The following is a 22,916-nucleotide window of genomic DNA, read 5'->3' as shown; positions in this document are numbered from 1 at the left end:
GCAATCAAGCCGCGGTTCAAGTGCATTCTTAACACGAAAGAACATTAAGTAAACTAGGCGAGACCGTTGCAAAGCCCACGCCGCCCCAAAAGCCAGGTAGGTGCAGTTTCGTGCTACGCCTGTAAGGAATAAAGCGCAGCCCTGACGCCTCCGCCTCATACCCCCCTCCCCCCCATCCTTTCCCCTAGAGCTCTCGGGTCCTTTTACATAAGGGGAGCACCGCGCGGGACTTCCGCGACCCTGGGAGACAACAGGACTGCGTTTCCCGTCGTGCTTCGCGAGCCAGCGGCGCCTCCGCTGCGCCAATGGGAGCCGCTCTTACAGACGGGACCCGCGAGCCGTTTGTAAGGAGCCATAGCGGAGGCCGCTCGCCGACTTCCTCCGCCGGCCGCCCGCCCGGCTGGGGCCCGAGGCTGAGGAGGTAAAAGCCCAGGTAAAAGGCGACGCGGCGGGGGCCTCGGCGGGAAGGGGAAGGGTCCTGCCGCGCGCCCGCTGCGGAGGGAGCGGCAGGAAGTGACGTTGGGCGGGCTGGAGGGAGACTCTCCGGCCTAGGCCTCACCTCTCCCGCCCCGCCCGCGGTTGCCATGCGACCGAGGAGGGGGCGCGGCCGCTGCCGGCCCGTGACGTCATCGCCGCACGTCGCGCAGCTGCTGCTGGTGACGCCATGCGGAAGGTGTCAAGCGCGGGGTCGGAGGATGGACGCTTCTCGGGCCGGCTGAGCTGCACGTCCAAGCGGGCAGGAGGGATGCCCCGCCGTGGGGCCGCCTCTCTGCTTCTCAAAACGCAATCTGGCTTCTGAGGAGGCAGGGTGCCTCTGAACATGGGCAGAGTGCTTTCTCCTGCCTCCCTGAAGAAGCTGGCACGGGCCACGTGCCCCTGAGCGCGCAGAGCGCCTTCCCTTTGTGAAGGGAACGAATGCTTCCTCGCCTCCCTCCCTCCCTGCCCGGTCTCTGTCCAAGTGAGTGTCCTTCGCCCCTGGGGAGGCAGCAGCGGCCACACGGAAGCTGCTGCCCCCGCCTGCTGGGGGGCTGCACACGGCGGCGAGAGGGCAGGAAGCCGCTGCCCCGATTTGCCAGGCTGGCTCTGCTCTGCTGCTGCCGCGGAAGGCAACAATGCGTACCCGTTGCTGGAGACCACAGGAGGGAAGAGGGCTGCTCTTGGGCTCGGATCCTGCTCAGCGCAGATTCCCACAAGCATCTGGCTGGCCACTGGGAGAGCAGGGTGCTGAACTGGATGCGCCATTGGCCTGATGATGATAATAACAACAATAATGATGGTGATTTTATTGTTTGTACCCTGCCCATCTGACTGGGTTGCCCCAGCCACTCTGGGCGGCTTCCAGCGGACTCTTCTTATGTTCTTAAAAATGCCTGAATCACTGCTTTCTGGTTTGCTGCTTGTTTCAGGAGTACTACTTACAAAGCAACGCTATGTGATGACTTACTGGGTGGCTAAAGAGGTGGAAACCTTTGCAAGTTTCACAACAAAATATGTGAATTGGTTTGAACCTGTACATTGGAGACTGCTAGGTAGTGGTTAGAGACCATTCCGCAACCTGGTGTCTTAGAGATCGTTTGCAGTACAACTTCCATTAGCCCCAGAATCATATGGCTAAGCTTCCATTGCTGGGAGTTGTAGTCCAAAACATCTGGTGGTGACCAGGTTAGGACTTCAGCCTGGGTGACTTTGGCCAGTTGTTCTCTCTCAATGTAGCCCACCTCATAAGATTGTTCTGAGAATAAAATAGGTAAGAGGAGAACTGTGTGTGCTGCTCCCTGGTGCCTGGAGGAAGGGTGGGCAAAAGATTTAAAAAAACAAAACTGCCACTCTCCTAGCTCTGAACTCTCTCATTTTAATGATCACTTGGCTGGCAGGCGACCAGACAACTTGATGGGCTGTGGAATAGTTCATGAACTAGGAAGACTTCTTGGAACCATGGAATGGGGGGAGGAAAAATGAATATTTATGAGTCCTGGCAGATACTGGGGCAGGGCAGAGCAATCCTTGAGGGGATTGAGACAGCAAATCTACAGCCACATTCTAAGACCTCCTAGTGGCTCATATCAGGTAGGGTGAGCATTTTGCAGTTTTTCAGTGCTGTAGCTCAAGATTGGTGTGGCTTAGGGATCGAGAATTAGGGGCTTTCCATCCAGCCCTCTGTGCTGACTAGGATCTTGGAGATTCCCACTCTCTCAGGAAGCTCACTTGGCATGACCTAGGACCAGTCATTGCCTCTCAGTCTAACCTACCTCTCAGGGTTGTTGTGGGCATTAATGAGGAGAGGGGAAACCATATATGCCACCTTGAGCTCCTTAGAAAAAAAAGGTGAGATACAAAGAAAATAATTAAATGATTGCCTCCTCCTTGAATTCACCTTTTGTATTAATTAGTTTTGTTTATTTTGTTTATTTTCATAATTCTGCATTTGTTTATAGTTTGAGATGTGTCGTGAATAATCTGAAATGCAAGGCATCCCTTAGAGCCAAAAGTAGGCTGGAAGCGATGATGCACCTGGGGATGTGGGGGGGTGATGCTTCTAAGTGGGAAAAGGGCCTGCCTGCCTGCCCACTGGACCTTGACCTAGGCAGAATCTGATCAGTCCTTTCCTCCTCCACTATTGACAGAGATCGGGAGAGAGAGAGAGCAGTCCCCAAATCAATATTTGCCTTCCAGCAGCAGCAGCAGCAGTGAGTCCCAATATTTGTGGCTTCCCAGGATTCCTCTCACTCAATCTGAGAATGCAAGGGCTAGTGGCAAGATGCACATTTCGCATGCATCTTATCCCCTTTATGACCTCACTGGAACATCACAGCAGAGGTTCCTTCCCAGAAAACGCTTCATTGTGACACCACTGGGCTGATGGTCCAAGTTCTTGCCAGAATCTTGAGAATGATTCATGGCATCACTAGATCCCACCACTTCTTGGTCCATCCTCAGTTCTGGGGTCATGTAAAACAGGCACCTAACAGATTACATTACTTTCAACATGGATAGCTGGACATTGGACTCAACAGCACTGGTTAATGATGTTCCATTGGACTTTGGGGGAAGCAGGAGTGGGGATTGGTATGTTCGATGCCGTGCATCAGGGACAGCCGACATGGTGCGCCCCGCCCCCCCCAGGTGTTGCTGGAGGAGAGCTCTTATCATTCTTGACCTGCTGCCACGCTGGATGCAGTTGTTGGGAGTCAGGAGTCCAACAGCCTCACTGCACCTAATTTATTTATTTAAGTCACTTTGTTCATTCTGCAGTCCTGTAAGGAAAGTTCCTTCCTCCCATTTTAGGAGGTGGGAAACTGAGGCTTTGATTTGCACAGTACAGATACCTCTCCACATACACACTTTTTTGTTGTTGATTGATAATGTGGCCCACCAAGTGGAACTGGACTGAGATGCCTAAGTCTTGGAGCAGTTCTGCTTAATCTGATCCTCCTTGCAGGAAAGGTCACCTAAGGTTAGCAACCTGGAAAATGAATGTCTGAACTGATTAGTGTTTTGAACGGAGTTTGGATGTTAATAGGGGTCCTTTGCTTCTTTAATGGCAATGCTTCCAATGCCATACTTATCACTCCGGATTTAAAAGGGCATATAGGGAAAATGAAGACAAGATGAACCAAGCTGTGTGTGTTTCATAAGGTTGAAAAGGTCAGGTGCACCTGAGGGACAAATGAGACCTGACATCTCAGAAGCATTTTATTATTTTTGCTGAAAGCAGTGTGTTAGCTCATACTGCGGTGGAGGGGCTAACCTGTCCCCCGACACGCATGCGCGCGCACACACACACATTCTGTAGTTCTATCTGCTGCTGAGATGTGAATATACAGGGAGCTATGATGTCTATATGATTCTGTCTGTCCATAGCTAACAGCAGTTCTTTTTTGTGCTTCCTGCACAGCTGCTCAAAACTGACCCCCTTGCAGCTTCTTTTTAGCAACAACAACAAACAGGTAGATCATCTCTGACATCATGTTTGCCTCTGAAAGCCCCTACAGAGCACCTTTGCTTGATGCACTTGGAGCGAGGCATTCCAATTGATCAGAATTCTTGTTTCTTTGTGCCTTCCTTTTGTCCAGGCTGCCTGAAGGATGGAATCAAACCCTGCCAGGAGTAAAGTCCCAGCTTTCTTATCAGACTTGGGGAAAGCTACCCTGAGAGGCATCAGGAAATGCCCCCGGTGCGGCACCTACAACGGCACCCGTGGGCTGAGCTGCAAGAACAAGACTTGCGGCACCATCTTCCGCTATGGCACCCGGAAGCAGACCGGTGTCGACGCGGTCAAAATCAACACTGGCTCTGATCTACAGGTCTATTCAGTGCGGCAGAGGGACAGGGGGCCAGAGTACCGGTGCTTTGTGGAGCTGGGAGTTTCGGAGACCACCATCCAGACAGTAGACGGGACCATCATCACACAGCTCAGCTCTGGGCGCTGCTACGTCCCATCGTGTTTGAAGGCGGCTGCACAAGGGGTGGTGGAAAACCAGTGCCAGCACATTAAACTGGCTGTGAACTGCCAGGCAGAGGCCACCCCGTTGCCCCTGAAAAGCTCAGTCTTGAACTCGTTGCAGGCCTCTGCTGAGACGAAGCAAACCTTATGGCAGTTGGCCACGGAGTCCACAGGGCCCCTAGTTCAGAGGATTACCAAGAACATCCTAGTGGTGAAGTGCAAAGCCAGCCAGAAGCATAGCTTGGGTTACCTCCACATCTCCTTCTCCCACAAGGCTGGCCACAAGAGCAGGGCGGAACACCGCTTCCTCTGCTCCTGCCAGTCGCTGAAGTCCAGCAAGGCAGCTTCTGCTAAGGAAGAGGCAAGCCAGAAATGCAATCACTTCTTTGCCTGCCTCTGTGCCTTTGCCAGCGATGATCTCTTGGCCCAGGAGTTTGCAGATTTCCTCAGCTATGATTCCAGCGGTGGGTAAGGTCAGAGAACATGAGTGAGGCTGAAAGGATGTGGTCAGCAGACAGCTCAGGCCAAGTGCATGAAAGAAAGAATCCCCTGCCATGCCTGTGTGTGGGGTGTGTGGGTGTGCAGGCTGGAATACTTTGGAAGGGCTGGGCCCCTGCAGCTCACCCTGGGAATACCACTGACAGTCCCTGTAGGCAGGCTTAGAAGCAAAGGGAGCTCACCGGATTTAAGCTCACATTTTACGAGGAGAAACACAGAGTGAAGACTCAAACCTTCAACCTCTTCTCTCCTGCAACTCCAGGTCTGAAGTCAACAGTAGGAGCCCAGCTTCTCTGTCAGCCTGAATCCGCTTTGAGCTCTGGAGAGGCTGCTGCCTCCAAGGCAAAAAAGAGGAAAAAAGAGGAAGGAATGGGTGAGAATATTAATTTTTGACTTGTTTGTGTTACATGTTCCACTTTGATACGGATGACTCTTACCTGCACCCATAGTGCAGAGTTTGCCTTTCGGGGATCATCATAGCTACTAGCAGCACTTGTTATAGTGCTAGAGCCTTCATTGAGTCCTGTGTGGCTTGGAGACATACTTCCACAATTAGAAGAGAGCCATGGGAAGCATTTTAAATGTCCTATTCTGGGGTCACCAATGCAATATCCTCCAGACATTGTGGACTACAACTCTCATCGCCCTGACTGGACCGTTAGCTATGTCAGCTGGGACTGATGGGAGTTGTAGTTCAACAACATCTGGCAGGCACCATCTTCGCTTTCCCAGTGCTACTCATTCTAAAGCTGTTTCAACTTTTACTTTTAAGGCACACAAGCAAGTAGCCCCCTCTTGTCTCAAGACGTGGCAAACACAAACCTGCGCAAAAGTGGATTGAAAAAGCCAACGGTTGCTTCACTGAAAAGGCAAGGTGAGTTTTCTTTCTGCCGGCTCGGCAAGCTGCAAGGAACGCAAAGCAGAAATGGACTGAGAGGGTTTTCCACAAAAGGCCAGTTTTGCTCAGCCTACACTCTACTTTCCAGCTGTCTTCTTTAGTTCCTTCAGCTTTTTGGTCTTCCTGCCTTATATGCATGTCTGGGGAACTGTATTACACTCCCTTCCCTCTCCATGAGGAAAGAAATTAATATAAGAAATTAAAGATGTGAAACCTCAGCACTGACCTTGTCTCTCTTAAGATTCTGAGCATCCTAAAGTGAAAGCTGGCCATTATAAGAACTTTGTAACATTAATAGTTGAGTGCCTGTGTTTGCTTGTTTTCTTTTCTCCTCTCCATCCCTTTTTCCTTTTGTGTCATTCACATATTTTTAGATTGTCTCTTGGTGAGTACTTGTGACCGAGTAAGATTGTCTTCCATGAACACAGTCTTAGGGGTGTGTCTGTAAATGGCTGTGGAGGCCAATTCTGGATCTGCACATCCTTCCACAGTGGGGACATAGATTTCCGGGTGGGAGTTGATCACAATGAGGATTTGCCAAACGTACCTTCCTCTTTGTTTTTTTCTCCCTTTGTTCCTGAATTTGTGCTTCTTTACGAGGCCTTTAGCAGAGGCTGTTCTCCAATTGGAGGGGAGAGTGCTGTTGTGTTCAGGTCATAGCTGTCAACGTTTCCCCTTTTTTAAGGGAAATTCCCTTATTCTGAATAGCATTCCTCGCAAGGAAAGGGAAAAGTTGGCAGCTGTGGTTCAGGTCCTGCTTGCAGGTTTCCCAAAAGAGGCACCTGGTTGGCCACTGTGAGCCAGGAGGCTGGACTAGGTGGCCATTGGCCTGATGTTCTTAGGTTAAGAGTTTTCCTTTTCCTTAGCTTGCAGTCAGCTGCTTGATGAATCACAAGTAACCTTGTCCTTCCAAGAGTGGTTGGCCAGTGTCACTGAACGCATCCACCAAGCCATGCATTACCAGTTTGACGGTAAGTCTCCTCTGACCTCACCTTTATCCCTTGAATCCTTGTTCATATTATAAGAGGGTCATCGGATGGAATACCCTGCAGTGTCTTGTGTAAGTGGCTTTTGTCTGCGTAAGGCTATTCTCCAGTAGCACTCAGATGGTACTGACATGATTGGTGTCAGGTTGCACTCGACACTGTTAATTTCTTAGGGGGAAAGAGAGAGAGAGCATTTATGGCTAAATGAAACTGGCAGAGAAGCCCTCTCACTATGTTTAATTTACACACAGGGCACAAATAAACTGGCAGCAGCAGAAACCAAATCTAGACAAGGTTGATTGACTGGAGCCAATCAAGAACCTTCTGCCGTCTCCTCCTGTACTCCTATACTGCTTTCTGGAGTCACAAACTCAATCTATAGTGGCACTCCTGGTTCTCAGCTGAACGTAGTGCTGTTGTGAACTGCAGACCCAAAAGAGGACTTGTGGGAGTGGTTGGGTGCAGGAGTACCAAAGAAGGATGTCAAAAACATCAAAATGGCCAGTTCTAGTGCTTCATTCAAGAATTGTGTACACTTAATGCAAATCAGCCTGCCTAATCTCCCAGCCTTTACAGGCGCAGGACCGGCACTGCAGCAAGGAGATGGCTTGTCCATCCCCAAGCAACCATTCATGCATTCTTTATGTACAAAGCAGAACTCCTTGCTTTGGCCAGGACTTCCCATCACTTCACCTGGGCAGTTGCAAGCAGAATGCCTGCTAACTCTAGGAGCCAGTCAATAAAATATATATGTAAGTGTTTGAGCATAGAAGAGAATTGGACTAACTGATAAAAACTGCCCCATATATCAGACGTTTGGGATGGTTGGTCTCTCTCGTCTCTCTCACACACACCAGTCTCCGTCTGTTCCCTGGCTGCCCACAAAATATTCACCCAGAGGAAATCCTACATAGGTATCCCATAGCTGTGAAGTTTTTTCTCTCTTTCACATCCAACCTCCTCTCTGGTTATCTTTGTGAATTATTTCAAGAGTTTTCCCCTTCCTTTTTTTATGATCCAGCTTGAGCCTTGGTCCTTGTTGAAATGTCTAAACATTATTATGTTGTTCCTCTCAAAATCATTTCTTCATTTGTGCATGTTTTTACCCAGGCAAACCAGAGCCACTGGTGTTCCACATCCCCCAGGCTTTCTTTGAGGCTCTCCAGCAGAGGATTTCTGTTGGGAGCATCAAGAAGCGGATGCCAAATTCGACCACAGGTACTCAACCTTTAGAGCATCTTTTCTGTGGGAAGCCACTTGGGATATTAGCTGCACATTGATGCTGACTTGTAATAGAAAGGCTGTATTGAGGCATAAGAAAGCTTAACATGAGTCAGCAGTGTGATGCAGCAGCAACAGAAGCTAATACTGTTCTATGCTGCTGCAGCAGAAGTAGATCAAGGGAAGTGATAGTACTGCTCTATTCTGCCTTGGTCAGACCCCACCTGGAGTCCTGTGTCCAGTTCTGGGCACCACAGTTTAAGAAGGATATTGACCAGCTGGAAGGTGTGCAGAGGAAGGGGACCAAGAGGACCAGGGGTTTGGAAACCAGGCCTTGTGAGGGAGTTGGGGATGTTTAGCCTGGAGAAGGCAAGGCTGAGGGGGTGATATGAGAGCCATCTTCAAATATGTGGAGGACTGTCCCATGGAAGATGGAGCCAGGTGGTTGTTTTTTGCTGTTCCAGAGGAGAGGACCAGAACTAATGGATTCCAATAACAAGATTCTGACTAAACATTAGGAAGAACTTTCTAGTTGTTAGACAGTGAGACTGACTCACTAGGAAGCTGATAGACTCTCTTTCACTGGAGGTTTCTGAGCAGAGGTCAGATGGCCACCTGTCAGGGATTCTTTAGCTGTGATTCCTGCCTTGCAGGGGCTTAGACTAGATGACCCTTTAGGTCAGGCTTCGTCAACCTGGGCCCTCCAGATGTTTTTGGCCTACAACTCCCATGATCCCTAGCTAGCAGGACCAGTGGTCAGGGATGATGGGAATTGTAGTCTCAAAACATCTGGAGGGCTGAGGTTGAGGAAGCCTACTTTAGGTCTCTTTCCAGCTCTAAAATTCTATAAACAGTGGGAACATCTGTTTCTGTGACTCCCTTGAGATCACATTTCGTCTCCTTTCTCAACACCATGTGACAGGGATAGCCAACAGGTGCCCTCCGGGTGTTGTTGGACGCCACCTTCCATCACTCTCGGCCCGCATGGCCAAAGGTCAGGAGTGATGGGAATTGTAGGGAGCAGCAGCTTGAGGGTGCCGTGTTGGCTCCCTCTGCCATTGGAGTTGGCCACAGGAGGAGGAATGTGGCCGCCATCACACCACCTTGATGGGCTTGTTCCTTTCCAGCTTTTGTCCGGAAAGATGCTTTGCCGCTGGGCACCTTTTCCAAATATACGTGGCACATCACAAACATCTTGCAAGTCAAACAGATCTTTGATACCCTTGAGGTAAGACCCCCCCCTTTGCTCCTCTTGTCTACGGTTTTTCTCTGTTATGTGAAAAGATGGGAGGGCATTCATTGGGGGGTTGGGGAGCAAGGGCCAGCGCTAGGCATAACATTTTATGTTGCATCCTGGGATTAAAAGTTTGGGGAACTGGCCTCCGGGGGTTAGAATGAGCTTCCTAGAATAATTCTCTTATGATCTACTGTTGTGATGATTTTGGGAGAGGGTTAGAGAAATTCATGGAGGGGAGGACTCCTGGGGGCTGCTAGCCCTGATGGCTCAACTCTGCCTCCACAGTCGGAGGCAGCAATGCTTCCCAATACCAATTGCTGGAAACTACAGGAGGGGAGTTTTTGTGCTCAAATCCTGCTTGCAAGGTTCCGCGGGCATCTGGTTGGCCACTGTGAGAACAGAGTGTTGGACTAGATGGGCCACTGGCCTGATCCAGCGAGGCTTTTTTTAGATTCTTACTCAACTCCCAGAACTTTGGCATCCTGGTTTCTGCAGGGTGAGGATCAAACTCTGGGCTTACAAAGGGCCTCTTGCAAGGGGATGCCGCTCTCATTTTCCTGTTCATAAATCCTGTGTTTTCATCTCCCATTCCCAACTCCTCTTCCCAGATGCCTCTGAAAATAACACGCAGCTTCATCCAGAACCAGGATGGCACCTATGAGCCCTTTAAGTGCCCCAAAGTTGAGGTGGAGAGCATCCCAGACACTTACGGGCGCTTGGAGAAGCAGCCAGTCCTCCGGCCTCTGGAGTTGAAAACCTTCCTGAAAGTCGGTAAGGTGTATAAGTTGATCCCTTTGCACCTCAAAGGAGCCTTCTTTTCCCACCAGCTCACAGATTTGTAGAGTTGGAAGCGAATCCAACCCTCCTCTTGGATAAACTTGTTTTTTTCCCCACACACAATGGGGAAAGAAGGTCCAAAGTGCTCCTCTTTCTGGCTTCCTTCCAGGCAACACATCCCCTGATCAGAAGGAACCGACGCCTTTCATCATTGAGTGGATTCCAGATATCCTCCCCCAGTCGAAAATTGGTGAACTGAGGATTAAGTTTGAATATGGCCACTACAGAAATGGTCACACCACCGACTACCAGGAGCAGCGCACTTCCCTTGAACAGACGCTGGAGCTTATGCCTCTCGCCACCATCACCTTCCCTTGAACTCATCATGCAGTTCTTGCACAGCTTGGTTTGCACAACCCCTGCCCTATAGCTGGTCAGCCTTTGCGGGTATCAGTTAGCCATTTGACTGGGGAACGCGCCAGGAGCCGGAATGCAGCGGGGCTTCACTACAAATGGCCCACTTCTTTTTAAGCAGCTGCACTAGAAACTTCTGCCTCTTTCCTTTCAAACAGCATTTCCAGTCGCTTCTTGGGACAAAATTAATTCATGCGCTCTCCACTTCTACTCTGAGACTCACCTATGATTGCTGGTTTTTTCCGCCACCCTATTTTGCACAGTTGACAGATTACAGGTGAGGGTGGAGCAGAATGTCCAGGTGCTGGGCTGCCTTGGCTAATTACTATCCCCTTACTGGCATATTTTGCAATATATTTCTACAATAAACTAAATTGAACCAATGTTTTGAGTTCAGTCTCTCAGATAAACACCATCAAGCTTGAGCCTTCTCCCATTCACACAGTTCCTGCTTTGAGTCACCCCTTGAGTGTACTTTCAAAAAACACAAAAGCAAAACTGAGGCTGGAATTTCTGGCTTGTTGGGGTCTGTATCCCGTAATTACCTGTGCGATTACTGCAAACTCCTGCAAGTGAACTGACTTTGCACAGGTTGAATGCGTCAGCTGGTCTGTGCATCAGGAACCAAATTCAGACTTCTTTGTGGACAAAGGATGTGTGGAGTTTGCAGATGATAGCACTGCATTCTTCAGCACTTGAACAGAGACACCAAGCAGGATCGAGGCAAAGTAGAGCACTAAGTCTTACTCATGGCATGGACATGATTTAAGCACACACTGCACCGTGAGCAACCAGTGGCATTTCAAAAGATATCAGGCAGAATTGCAGCTTCCCAGAGACATCAACACCAGCCCCGGGGAAAGTCCCCTGCTTCCCATTTCTCTAGTACAAATGATCTTAGACCATTCAATGTTGTGAAGCAAATTGATAGGAAAATAGATGACACGATGGCATTAAATGTTAGGGAGAGGAGAGGGAAGAACTTGACCAGTGTTAGAAACTGAGATAGGAAAGCTAGCAGCTAATTGGCACCTTAAACCTAGGTTATGAGTGTAACAATGGAATGTCTAGCTGCTCTTTTTTTATATACAAAGCTGAAAAGGAATGAACTGCAGCTAAAACATTACGTTCATTTTTCACATGGTCTGGTCCTTCACCTGCCCACCCCTAATATTCTTAAGAGGGTCTCTTCTCCTGTCTTCAGAGAGTAGCTGGAAGTAGGGAGGCAGAAAACAGGTCCTCCTTCCACTCTGCAGTTTAAATCCGAAATGTTACGCACAGTTCTGCGCCCAGAGCTCAAATTGCTCATGCTAATTAAATTCCCTGTTGCAAAATGTGCCTAGAACAATGTGAGTTTCGAACACTGAACTTGGCCCAGGGGCTATTTCTGGCAGCAGCAGACCTTGGTTTGTAACAGGCCATCCATCCCCTGCTGTTTGGACTGGGGTCCACTGTAAGCAAACTCCAAGTACTGCTTAGCAACACTAGGAGGCAGTGTTGCCCTAAGCAGGAACCACAAAGGCTGCAGTTGGAGGTACACTCAACATCCCAGGCTGCCTTTGATAAAAGGACGGGGAGAAGCAAAGGCTGCAATTCTTCTTCATTACTTCCTCACAAAGGATTGCTTGTCCCAGCGCAGTACAGAAAAGAGCATGGTTTCAAACTTGCTGTTGAACAGGCACCTCTAACCCTGCCATTTACACTATTTAAATGAACATATGACCACAGCCCCTTTTCCCAGCTCAGGATTGGTCCTTGGCTGCATAAATGGTCAAAGCCCTGCTGGATGTGTGGAATACCGAGGTAACAGTTCTGCTCCTATGCCTTGACGTTTATGCTTGTGGCTGCAGCTTCCGCTATATGGAAGGCAGTCCTTCCGAATAATGCCTTTTAGACTGAGGCGTTGGCTACAAGTTCTGTAAAGGGTCCGAGACTCAGTCCACAGCAATCATACCTGCTTTAGCTTCAAGTTAAATCTCAAAACTCTACAAATAAAGGTAAAGGGACCCCTGACCATTAGGTCCAGTTGTGACCGACTCTGGGGTTGTGGAGCTCATCTCGCTTTATTGGCCGAGGGAGCCGGCATACAGCTTCCGGGTCATGTGGCCAGCAGGACTAAGCTGCTTCTGGTGAACCAGAGCAGCGCACGGAAACGCTGTTTACCTTCCCGCTGGAGCGGTACCTATTTATCTACTTGCACTTTGACATGAAAAGTCAAATAATTCAGTACATTATGTTATGTACTGAAGTTCTCACCCTGGGCCAGCAGGGGGATACTGTAGTTATGCAAATAAGGGATCGAAAGTGATGTTCAGTGATCGGATAGTTTTAGAAAATTGTTACAGTTACGTGGTACTGGAGCTCTATATAAGCAGGCTGACTAAACCCTTCAGTTCAGTTCTGTTCTGGCCTCTGAATAAACAAGAGCTGTTTGAAGAATCGCTGTGTCGTCTGATATGTTCACCCACAACTTAACAAATTACAAATCAGAAATAAAGGGAAGTTGCAAATAAGTCATGAGACTCGTGTAATCGTACTATGGGAAAATATTTTTATTTTTTTCATTCAGTGAACTTTCAGAGTGGGGAAAATGGAACACACTTAACATTCTCCCTCACCCCAAGCATACAGAACTTTTCAAACTGCAGGTGCGATGCAGAAAGCTGAGCGTGCATATAAAGTCAAGCATTTAAACTCCAACATGTGGGGCAGGGCAGAGGTGGGGCTAGACTCCCAGGGGGGTGGCACGGTGATGTCACCCCCCTCAGGGATGACACCTAGGGCAGGCCGCACCTGTCGCACCCCCTTCCCCCCTTCCTCTGCCAGTGGGGCAGGGTCAAGCCCAGCAGAAGCAGAAGCACCAGATCTCACTGCAGACAAACCACTCGTCCTCATTTCACTTATGCCCCATGAGACACAGGGAGGACAAGGAGCAGTCAGCCTTGGGAGAGCAGAATCAACTCGCTTTGGTTAGATGCAAAATGCAGAAGCCATCTCCATTATTTCCATGCCTTGAAGCCTGGGAGGGGTGAGCGCTGTTGCTTGCAGAATCACTCATCCTTGGTAAAAGGGTAGTGCTTGTGCGTCCCCATCCTGCAAGGAAAAGCAACACTCCTTAAATCACTGACAGCCCTGCAGCATCCTCTGCCTAAAAGCTTTGCTGTGAACGCTGGTCGTTCTTCCAGGCAGAGGACCTTCTTGGTAGTGGCAGTGACCCTGTGGAACGCCCTCCCATCAGATGTCAAGGAAATAAACAACTATCTGACTTTTAGAAGACATCTGAAGACAGCCCTGTTTAGAGATGTTTTTAATGTTTGATGTTTTAATGTACTATTTTTAATCCTTTGTTGGAAGCCGCCCAGAGTGGCTGGGGATACCCAGCCAGATGGACGGGGTACAAATAATAAATTATTATTATGATTCCAAAACAAAAACAACAAAAAAACGCTGGTCGTTCCGACCACATACAGCTGTTTCCAAATATAAACAATGCTTACAAAGCTTCGTGTCTGCGTGAAGATGCTAAAGTTAAGTGTGGCAGCATCTACCCTCTGGAACTCCCTGCCCATTGCTATCAGGCAGGCACCTTGGCTGTGCTCTTTTCGGCGCCTGATAGAAACATTTTTGTTTAAAACGCACAGCAACATTCTACATGTCTGGTTAGCCTTGTCTAATCTGTTTTTGGGTTATTGCTGGTTTTATCTTATGAATGTTTTAAGGAGTTGTTGTTGTTACTGATAATTTTTTGGTTTTCTCTCTTTTGTAAACCACTTCGAGGTTTTTGGTGTGTTTTTTTTAACAATCAAGCGAGGTACAAAATTTATGCAAAGCACCCAACAAAGTTAGTGGTGCCTCCTGTGGTTTTGAGTTGCAGAACGCTCACCCAAAAAGTTGGCCACCCGTATGTGAGTTCAGAGGTCAAGCCTAGTCTTTACCAGCTGCGGTTGCCCTTGGCATTACATGAGGCCACTGAAGACTTGAGTTGCTAGCTCTGGCAAATCTGTTGAATGCAGTGGGTAGGTTTATCGCTAAGGAGCTGTGGCCCATCTTCATTGGCCAATCTGACTGTCAGCAACCTCATGACAATTGTCCTACAGAGGGAAACTGAGCCGGAGAGAGCTCAGGAAAGCCTCATTTCCCCTATTTACAGGTCAAACAGAGGCCAATGTGGGTGTTCCATCCGTCCTAGACAGCACCTTTGCTCTCCACGTTGTGCTTGGAAGCCAGTGTGGTGTAGTGGTTAGAGCGTTGGACTAGGACCTGGGAGACGATGGTTCAAATCCCCACTCGGCCATAAGTGACCACGTGCCAGTCACTGTCTCTCAGCTTAACGTACCTCACAGGGTTGTTGTGGGGATTAAATGGGGATTAAAGATACTTTGAGCATCTTTAAGAAAAAGGTGAGATATAAGGCAATACAGTGGTGCCTCACAAGACGAAATTAATCCGTTCCGCGAGTCTCTTCGTCTTGCGGTTTTTTCGTCTTGCGAAGCACGGCTATTAACGGCTTAGCGGCTATTAACGGCTTAGCGGCTTAGCGGCTATTAACGGCTTAGCGGCTTAGCAGCTATTAACGGCTTAGCGGCTTTAAGAAAAAGGAAACAAACTCGCAAGAACTCGCAAGACGTTTCGTCTTGCGAAGCAAGCCCATAGGGAAATTCGTCTTGCAGAACGACTCAAAAAACGGAAAACCCTTTCGTCTAGCGAGTTTTTCGTCTTGCGAGGCATCCGTCTTGCGGGGCACCACTGTAAAATAATTACGTGTTGCACACCCTAAAGTGTCCAATGTTTTCAGCGCACAGACTCACCCTAAGATGTCCCAGGCCACAGCCCGTGCCCCACAGTGCAGCGATTCCAGCTTTTTCATTTCTTCATCCGTCAGTCGGAAATCAAAAACCTATAAAAGAAGAGAAGCAATGACTTTTGCTTGGAGTTACTTGGCTTGGCACTGTGCAAGTAGGTGCAGTCTTTGAAAAGGAGAAAATCCCAAAGGATCTGAGGCCTGATACCCAAGACAGAAAATTTAAACCCCCTTACTTTCAAGTTGGTAGCAAAGATATTAATGGATTTTTTAAAAACATCTTTCTCATGCACCCCAACTACCTTTTGACACCAGTGTCAGAGGGAGGCAAATTATGTGGGGTTATAAGAGACTTTCACAACCCATGATCCAAAACTCATTGAAAACTCAGTATTTGGCCTTCCATTTGGCTGAGGTTACAAAGGTGAACCCCTCCCTCCCTTTTGTAATAAAAAATAATTGGCCATTTTAAGTTGATATTGTTTAACTGTGATACTGGTCTTTTTGGGTGATAACCATCTAAGTAATTTCCACTAAAATTAATGGACCTAACTTAGCCATGTCCATTAATTTCCAGTTTATCTGCTCGGAATACAAGAGAGTTGAATTATGGATCATGGCATTTCAAGATCTAGCTTAATGCTGCATTTTTATATTTATTTTCATGCGAATTTAAAATCTCAGTGCTTAATAGTTCAAAGGAACAAATATTTAAATAATCAAGTACACTTTTTCAAAAGAAGAGCTTTGATATCTATGGGCTTAAAGGTAAAGGTAAAGGTACCCCTGCCCATACGGGCCAGTCTTGCCAGACTCTAGGGTTGTGCGCTCATCTCACTCTAGAGGCCGGGAGCCAGCGCTGTCCGCAGACACTTCCGGGTCACGTGGCCAGCGTGACAAGCTGCATCTGGCGAGCCAGCGCAGCACACGGAACGCCGTTTACCTTCCCGCTGGTAAGTGGTCCCTATTTATCTACTTGCACCCGGGGGTGCTTTCGAACTGCTAGGTTGGCAGGCGCTGGGACGAACGACGGGAGCGCACCCCGCCGCGGGGATTCGAACCGCCGACCATTCGATCGGCAAGTCCTAGGTGCTGAGGTTTTACCCACAGAGCCACCCGCATCCCATCTATGGGCTTACTCGCCCCTTAACAGCAACACTATTCATACTTCAAGTAGCATCCTAAACTTCGGCCCTTTAAGCCTCCAGTCTGCAGCATCTTGCAGCATATAAAGGTGTTAGCAGAAAGAGCTTGACGTCTACTTTACCTTTGAATTATCGATGATGTGAGCAGGTGTCTGGCTTTTTGGGATAGTAGCAATGCCACTCTGAATGTTGAAGCGGATAAGAATCTGTGGAGACATTGGCGATAAGTAGAGACCGGTCATCATTTGGACTCTCCATGTACTTGCTGTGTCCGGGAACTGGCAACATCCATCATCACAAACTTGGACACCTGCCTCTTCCAAGAGCCAGGACCACCAACCCAGATTGCCTTGAACCAGCTGCCCTCACCCAGGGGACGGTCAGTGCCCCCTCCACTGTCAACACTGCAGCCACCACAAAGGCCTTGCAAATATTTTTACTGTGCCTTCGCTGTAAGCACTTCATGTGTGTGTTTTTAAACAGAAAAGGAAGGTGGTTAGAAATAAATATTATCGGTAATAATAATATAGCCTGCCAGCATACGTCCATGGATATTGTTAGTGATGCATGAATAGAAGCAGTCGCTGTCTCAGCAGGTACAATCCCTGGCCTCTCTGGGTACGGCTGAGAGATACCTCTGCCTGGATACTGCTGGCCAGTGTTGCCACTACAGTGCTACCTCTGGTTAAGAACTTAATTCGTTCTGGAGGTCTGTTCTTAACCTGAAGCACCACTTTAGCTAATGGGGCCTCCCGCTGCCATCGCACGATTACTGTTCTCATTCTGACGCAAAGTTCTTAACCTGAGGTACTATTTCTGGGTTAGCGGAGTCTGTAACCTGAAGCGCCTGTAACCTGAGGTACCACTGTACCGAGCTAGATGGAGCAGTGGTCTGACTCTGTGAAAGGCAGCTTTGCTTATCTTCCTTTGTCAGTTGTAGAAAAAGCTTCCCCCACCACCTGGCCACCTGGAAGAGATTCTTACTCATGTCCCCGAGAAACTGCAAGTAGCAGTTTTGCAGTGCCAGTCAATTCAGCTTCCATGTAAGAATCTACCATCCCCTTCCTATCTTAGTGCTACAGCTTCTGTGCCCTGGTGCATCCTTGTGAATATTCGGAGCTGTTTTATATACAGGATCAGATGAGATGATGTAGCCCAATACCATCTGCTTTGCCCACAGAGTTCTCCAAGGTCTTTCCCAGTTTTGCCATCAGAGCTTTTAACTGAAGTGTCAGGGACTGAACATGGGAGCTTCTTCATGTGTGAAATCTACACACATACAAAAAATGGTCTGAAAATGCTTTTTTTTTTTTTAAAGTGTTTTTAAAAATACATTGAATTTCCCCTAAGGCTCGTCATCGCCATCCAGTGTCACACTGTATATTTCACTTAAAGCACACTTAAAATGTTTTATTTGCAGCTATATCTCTGAGTCTATAGTCCCTCCCCAATCCTTAGACCAACAACAAAGGTCGTTCTTTGCCCCTGCACTGACTTCAGAGAGCAAAGGCACAAAGAGAGGTTGTTTAGGAAGGGGCCTTCTAGAGATCCACCAAAGTCAGAGCCTGACCAAGGTCCTGAAGCTCTTTCTTAGGAGACCATTCCGGAAGAGACATTCTAAAACATTATGGTGTTTTGTTCTGTTTTTAAAAATGTTTTAGTGGATTTTTTAATTGTTGTTTCTAACTCACGTGAAGCCCTAGAAGTAGCTCAAGAAAAACTGCACATGCAATAAGAACCATGATAAAAAAAACAGCTATTTTGTTCAGTAAACCTTGTGGACTCATGTATTCACGACACTTTTGCTTCCATTATCTCTACCATACGACTCTTTTAAATGTAATCAGTCACATGCTGAACGAAGGAGACTGGATGTTAACTCAGCCGACAATAGCTTTCAGCGATTTGAACCATCTCAGATAAGCAAGGCTTTGACTTTGGGAAACCAAGAGGCGATCTCCTTTCCTTGGAAGTTACAGCTTATCAAGGCAAGGACTGGTTGAAATTGCCTAGTCAGGGCAGTGGTATTCCACAAAGGGCAACAACATCCTGATTATGCAATGTCAGCTTGCCTGCTATGCAACTTTGGCCTTCGTCAACAAAGAGACTTGGGCTGAACAACTAACGGCAGGAAAACTTTAGAGACACAGACATTTTGAGGGAAAGGGCTCTGGGGCACCCCAGCGAGCTGCCCTCCAATGCCCTCCTCCAGCCATCCCTCTGTGATACTAGGCTGGCTGGCTAGTTAGAGAAACAATCTTTGCAGCGCTTGAGTGGCTGTGTTGCATGATTGGGAATTATTTGACAAGCAAAATTAAGGACTTCCGGTCGGTGCCAGCGCTTAATGGCGGTCCTACCTCCGAGCTCCGGAGAAGGACTGCTCCGCAAGTTCGGGTCTTACCCGCTACGGCGAGTGGGGGACCCCTAAAATCTCAGGCGCGGAAGCCTGAGAGCAAGGAGACTCGGTGGGCACCTTTGCGCCCCCCGGTACTGTGAAAGAGCCTTTTTAAAGGCTCCGGAGCGGCATCGGGAGTGAGCGCGGTGCTGAGAGTCGCTACCCAGCCTGCGGAGTGAAGCCGCGTCGCCATTAGCGGAGAGCGCCGATTCCTTCCTGAAAAGAAAATCTGGACTGGATTCCCGTGAGTAAGAAGGGAAAAAAAATCAGGAACCTTTAAAAATAGAAAATTTGGCTGAAAACGGGAGGGCAAAAAATAAGGAAGTCTGCCCCCCCCGGACTGCAGGAATTTAAAGCAACGAAAGACCTCGCTGCAGTTATTAGAAACTTAGTTGCGAACTGTCAAACCTGAGCTGTCAAAAGTATCTCTCCCCTCCAGATTGGCAGGAGAAGGGGGAAAAAAGACAGTCTTGTGAAGATACTTTTAATTTAAAGGGAAACAAAGTTTTTCACTGCTCTGATCCCCGGGACGACCTGCCAGGATTTAACACCGGGAAAACTGTTCTTTAAAATAGCTCTGAAGTGGATATAGACTATACCTTAAATGGTGAAAAAATCTTAAGACATTTAGGATTTGAATGGGACTTTGTTACTGACATTGGACTAACCAAATTTAAAATTGGAGAAAAAGTTTTACAACTTTAATGGCGGATTTGAGATTTTCTACATCCGGCTTTCTGTCTCTTTGTTGTTTCTAACTTGGAAACTTTTAACTGCTCCCTCTTGAGGGCTAAGAGGGAAAAATTGCAAAGTAACTGACTAATAGTGGGATTTTCCATTGCAAGTTTTTCCTGTGAGAACGGCCTTGGGATATGAGTGGCACAGCAGAGGAGATAAGAACCAGATCTAAAGCTAAACTAACACAAAAGAAAAGAGCTTCAATCTCTGGCAACACAGTGCCTGCACCGGACAGTGCGACAGCAGCATCAATGGAATCTATGACACAGGCACTGCTTAAAATAAATCAATCCCTTGAGGCCTTAACAAAGCAATCTACAGAAAACTCAAAGAAATTGACAGAACTTACAGCAAGATTGGATCTGAATACCACATCAGTGGCAACAAACACAGAATCTATAAATAGACTGATTCAGGAATCTTCAGAAACAAGGAAAATTGCAGAAAGTGCAAAATCTGTTGCAGGTGAGACGCAGGAAAGACTTGTGCCGATTGAGAAAAAGGTGAATGAGCATGAAGCGGCCCTCTCCTTACTGGAATTACAACGGAAAGAACGAAATCTGAAATTTAGACAGGTTCCAGAGAAAGAAGAGGACAATCTGGCGGAATTTCTCACAGAGGCAATTCTGGAAAATTGGCAAGGAGATCTGGAGGAAGATGAAGTAGGGATAACAACTGCTTTCAGACTTGGTAGAAAGCAAAGCAAGAAATCAAGGGATTGTCTGATCACCTTTAGAACCAAAGAGGAAAGAGACAAGATATTGAACCTTCACTATCAAAAAGCTTTGGTGATTGGAAACATTCAAGTCCAAATCTTTAAGGACATCCCTAAATATATCTTGGAAGTGAGGACTTTTTATAGAGATCTTGCCAATTTGCTGAGGAAGAACTTTATACCCTTCAGGTGGGAATTCCCACAGGGGTTGTCCTTTAACTACAAAGGGAAGAAAGTAAGAATAAGAACAGTACAGGAGAAAGAATATTTTTTGGAGAGAAACCTAGAGGACCTACAGAAAGGTACGGTGGATCCGGGAATAGAAGGACAAGGATTAACATCAGAAGGAGGAGGGCTAACAGACATCGCAAATCTATCATTTGGACTACCACAACTGCCAACTGAAGAGGAAGAAAAACTTGGAGCAGTCGGAGGATCAAACATCTAACAAACAAAATGTCTCTGCAACTTCTAAGCTGGAACTGCAACGGTTTGAACCATCCCAGAAAAAAACGACAGGTTTTCCACATTTTGCAAAGGGAACAACTGGATCTGATATGTCTACAGGAAACTCATATAACTAGAGCGCACAGGAAATTGTTGGTGAACAAAAGATTGGGACAAGAATTTATATCTTCCGATAAAGTAAAAAAGAGAGGAGTAGTGATTTATGCAAAGGAAAAATTGGACCCAAAATTAAAATTTAAGGATGAAGAAGGAAGATATTTGGCAATTGAAGTACAGATCCAGGGGGAAAAATATTTGATAATTGGAGTATATGCACCAAATGATGGGAAGGCAGAATTTTTTAAGAAGTTGCATGAGACCTTACTAGATTATCTCGACTGCAAAATAATAATGATGGGGGACATGAATGGAGTGGTGTCTACAAACATGGACAAGGCACAAAGACAGACAATATCTAAAGAAGGAAGATTACCAAAGACTTTCTTCGAGATGACGGAAAACATGGACTTGATTGACATCTGGAGAACAAAGAATCCTCTCGAGAGAGAGGGAACTTTTTTCTCGGAATCTAAAATGACATGGACGAGAATCGACCAAATTTGGGTATCTAGTGTGATGGCTACAAAGATTAAAAAAGTAGAAATCTGCCCAAAAACCTGCTCCGACCATAATGCCGTAAAGATGGAAATGAAAATGACAACAACTGGATCCTTTAGATGGAGAATGAATGACTCCCTATTTAGAGATGAACAATTTTGTATAAAGGCCCAAAAGACATTGAAAGATTATTTTGAGATAAATTGGAGAACAGATGTGGAAAAAAGAACAATTTGGGACGCGAGTAAAGCCGTGATGAGAGGCTTCCTGATACAACAGAATTCAATCAAGAGGAAAAAGCAAAATGAAAGGAAAGAAAGAATTTTAGAAAAAATGAAGGAAGGAGAAAAGAAACTGAGGTCAAAACCAAAGTCTCAAGAAATTTTGAGAGAAATAAAATATTATCAGACGCAATATATGGAACTGACAAATCAAGAGATAGAATGGAAAATTAAGCAAATGAGACAAAGGACTTTTGAGTCTGCAGACAAGTGTGGGAAGCTCCTTGCATGGCAACTGAAAAAGAGGCAAAAATTGAATACAGTTACTTGTTTGGAGATAGAGGGAAAGAATGTTCATAAGCCAAATGAGATAAGTAACTGTTTTCAAAGTTTCTTTAGGAAATTATACACACAAGGGCCAGTAAACGAACAAGAAATAGAAGAATTTCTTAAAAATTATGGACTACCGAAAATTCCAGAACAGGGCAAGTTGATTTTGAATGAGAAAATAACAGAACAGGAAATAGAGGAGGCCATTCAAAAGGCACAACTGGGAAAGTCTCCAGGACCAGACGGACTGACGGCTAGATACTATAAAGCTTTGAGAGAAGGTTTAGTGCAACCACTGAAAGAAGTTTGTAATGAAATATTGGAGGGGAAAAAGGCACCCGAAACGTGGAAAGAGGCCTTTATCTCACTTATACCAAAGACCGAGACTGAAAAGAACCAGGTTAAGAACTACCGCCCGATATCATTATTAAATGTGGATTACAAAATTTTTGCAGACATTTTAGCAAAAAGACTGAAGAAAGTATTGACAGGCGAGATTCATAAAGACCAATCTGGCTTTCTCCCGGGAAGACACATGTCTGATAATGTGAGGAACATAATAGACATTGTGGAACTGTTGGAGATGAACATTAACAGAAAAGCGGTTTTGATTTTTGTGGACGCGGAGAAAGCCTTTGACAATATTAGTTGGAGTTTTATGAAAAAGAATCTCCAAGGGATGGGGGTAGGCCAAGGTTTTGAAAACGGTATAGGTGCAATTTATTCTGAGCAGAAGGCAAAGCTAATTGTAAATAATGTGGTAACGGAAGAGATAGCTATAGAGAAAGGAACACGACAGGGATGCCCTATTTCTCCCCTACTTTTTATACTGGTTCTGGAGGTTTTGTTAAACATGATTAGAAAGGACCAGTTGGTTAAAGGAATTCAGGTCGGAGTGAGAGAGTATAAATTAAGGGCATTTGCAGATGACCTAGTTTTGACTTTGCAACAGCCAATCACTAGCACAAAAAGAGTTTTAGAACTGATCGAGATATTTGGTCAAGTTGCAGGATTTAAGTTGAACAAACAAA

General features: G+C 46.8%; 2 protein-coding genes across 6 annotated transcripts in view; one reads left to right on the top strand and one right to left on the bottom strand.

The window, feature by feature from the left end:
• Positions 1-266: 266 nt before the first annotated feature.
• Positions 267-10,858, top strand: C7H2orf42 (chromosome 7 C2orf42 homolog). Of its 4 annotated transcripts, none has more exons than XM_028741190.2 (9): positions 267-421; positions 4,074-4,908; positions 5,205-5,315; positions 5,715-5,816; positions 6,707-6,811; positions 7,937-8,044; positions 9,175-9,275; positions 9,893-10,055; positions 10,231-10,858. In XM_028741190.2, exons 2-9 carry the CDS (start codon positions 4,086-4,088, stop codon positions 10,437-10,439), a joined length of 1,722 nt encoding a protein of 573 aa, XP_028597023.2. In that variant the 5' UTR covers positions 267-421; positions 4,074-4,085; the 3' UTR covers positions 10,440-10,858. The 4 variants fall into 4 exon arrangements, with proteins under 4 accessions (XP_028597023.2, XP_028597021.2, XP_028597022.2 ...); XM_028741188.2 differs by having other exon boundaries at positions 268-433; XM_028741189.2 differs by lacking the exon at positions 267-421 and adding an exon at positions 512-958.
• Positions 10,859-13,003: 2,145 nt separating this feature from the next.
• The window catches only part of LOC114602681 (aldo-keto reductase 1B-like), a 36,869-nt gene continuing 26,956 nt past the window's right edge, over positions 13,004-22,916 (bottom strand). For both annotated transcript variants that reach the window (XM_028741192.2, XM_028741191.2), the window contains exons 8-10: positions 16,544-16,627; positions 15,284-15,372; positions 13,004-13,568 (exon numbers count right to left, since the gene is read on the bottom strand). In XM_028741192.2, the coding sequence (XP_028597025.1) occupies positions 13,526-13,568; positions 15,284-15,372; positions 16,544-16,627 (216 nt within the window). In that variant the 3' untranslated portion in view covers positions 13,004-13,525. The remainder of the gene's footprint in view (positions 13,569-15,283; positions 15,373-16,543; positions 16,628-22,916) is intronic.

The sequence above is a fragment of the Podarcis muralis genome, chromosome 7 (genome assembly GCF_964188315.1).
Source record: "Podarcis muralis chromosome 7, rPodMur119.hap1.1, whole genome shotgun sequence".
Taxonomy (NCBI): Eukaryota; Metazoa; Chordata; class Lepidosauria; order Squamata; family Lacertidae; genus Podarcis; species Podarcis muralis.
Note: the sequence above shows the minus strand (reverse complement) of the source record. Positions and strands in the feature narration are given on the sequence as shown.

Bases quoted from the DNA above. Each gene is read 5' to 3' on its own strand.
- C7H2orf42 (XM_028741190.2), top strand. From the start codon at position 4,086: ATGGAATCAAACCCTGCCAGGAGTAAAGTCCCAGCTTTCTTATCAGAC. The intron at 4,909-5,204 runs GTGGGTAAGGTC...CTGCAACTCCAG, and splicing joins CCTCAGCTATGATTCCAGCG to GTCTGAAGTCAACAGTAGGA. The intron at 5,817-6,706 runs GTGAGTTTTCTT...CCTTTTCCTTAG, and splicing joins TGCTTCACTGAAAAGGCAAG to CTTGCAGTCAGCTGCTTGAT.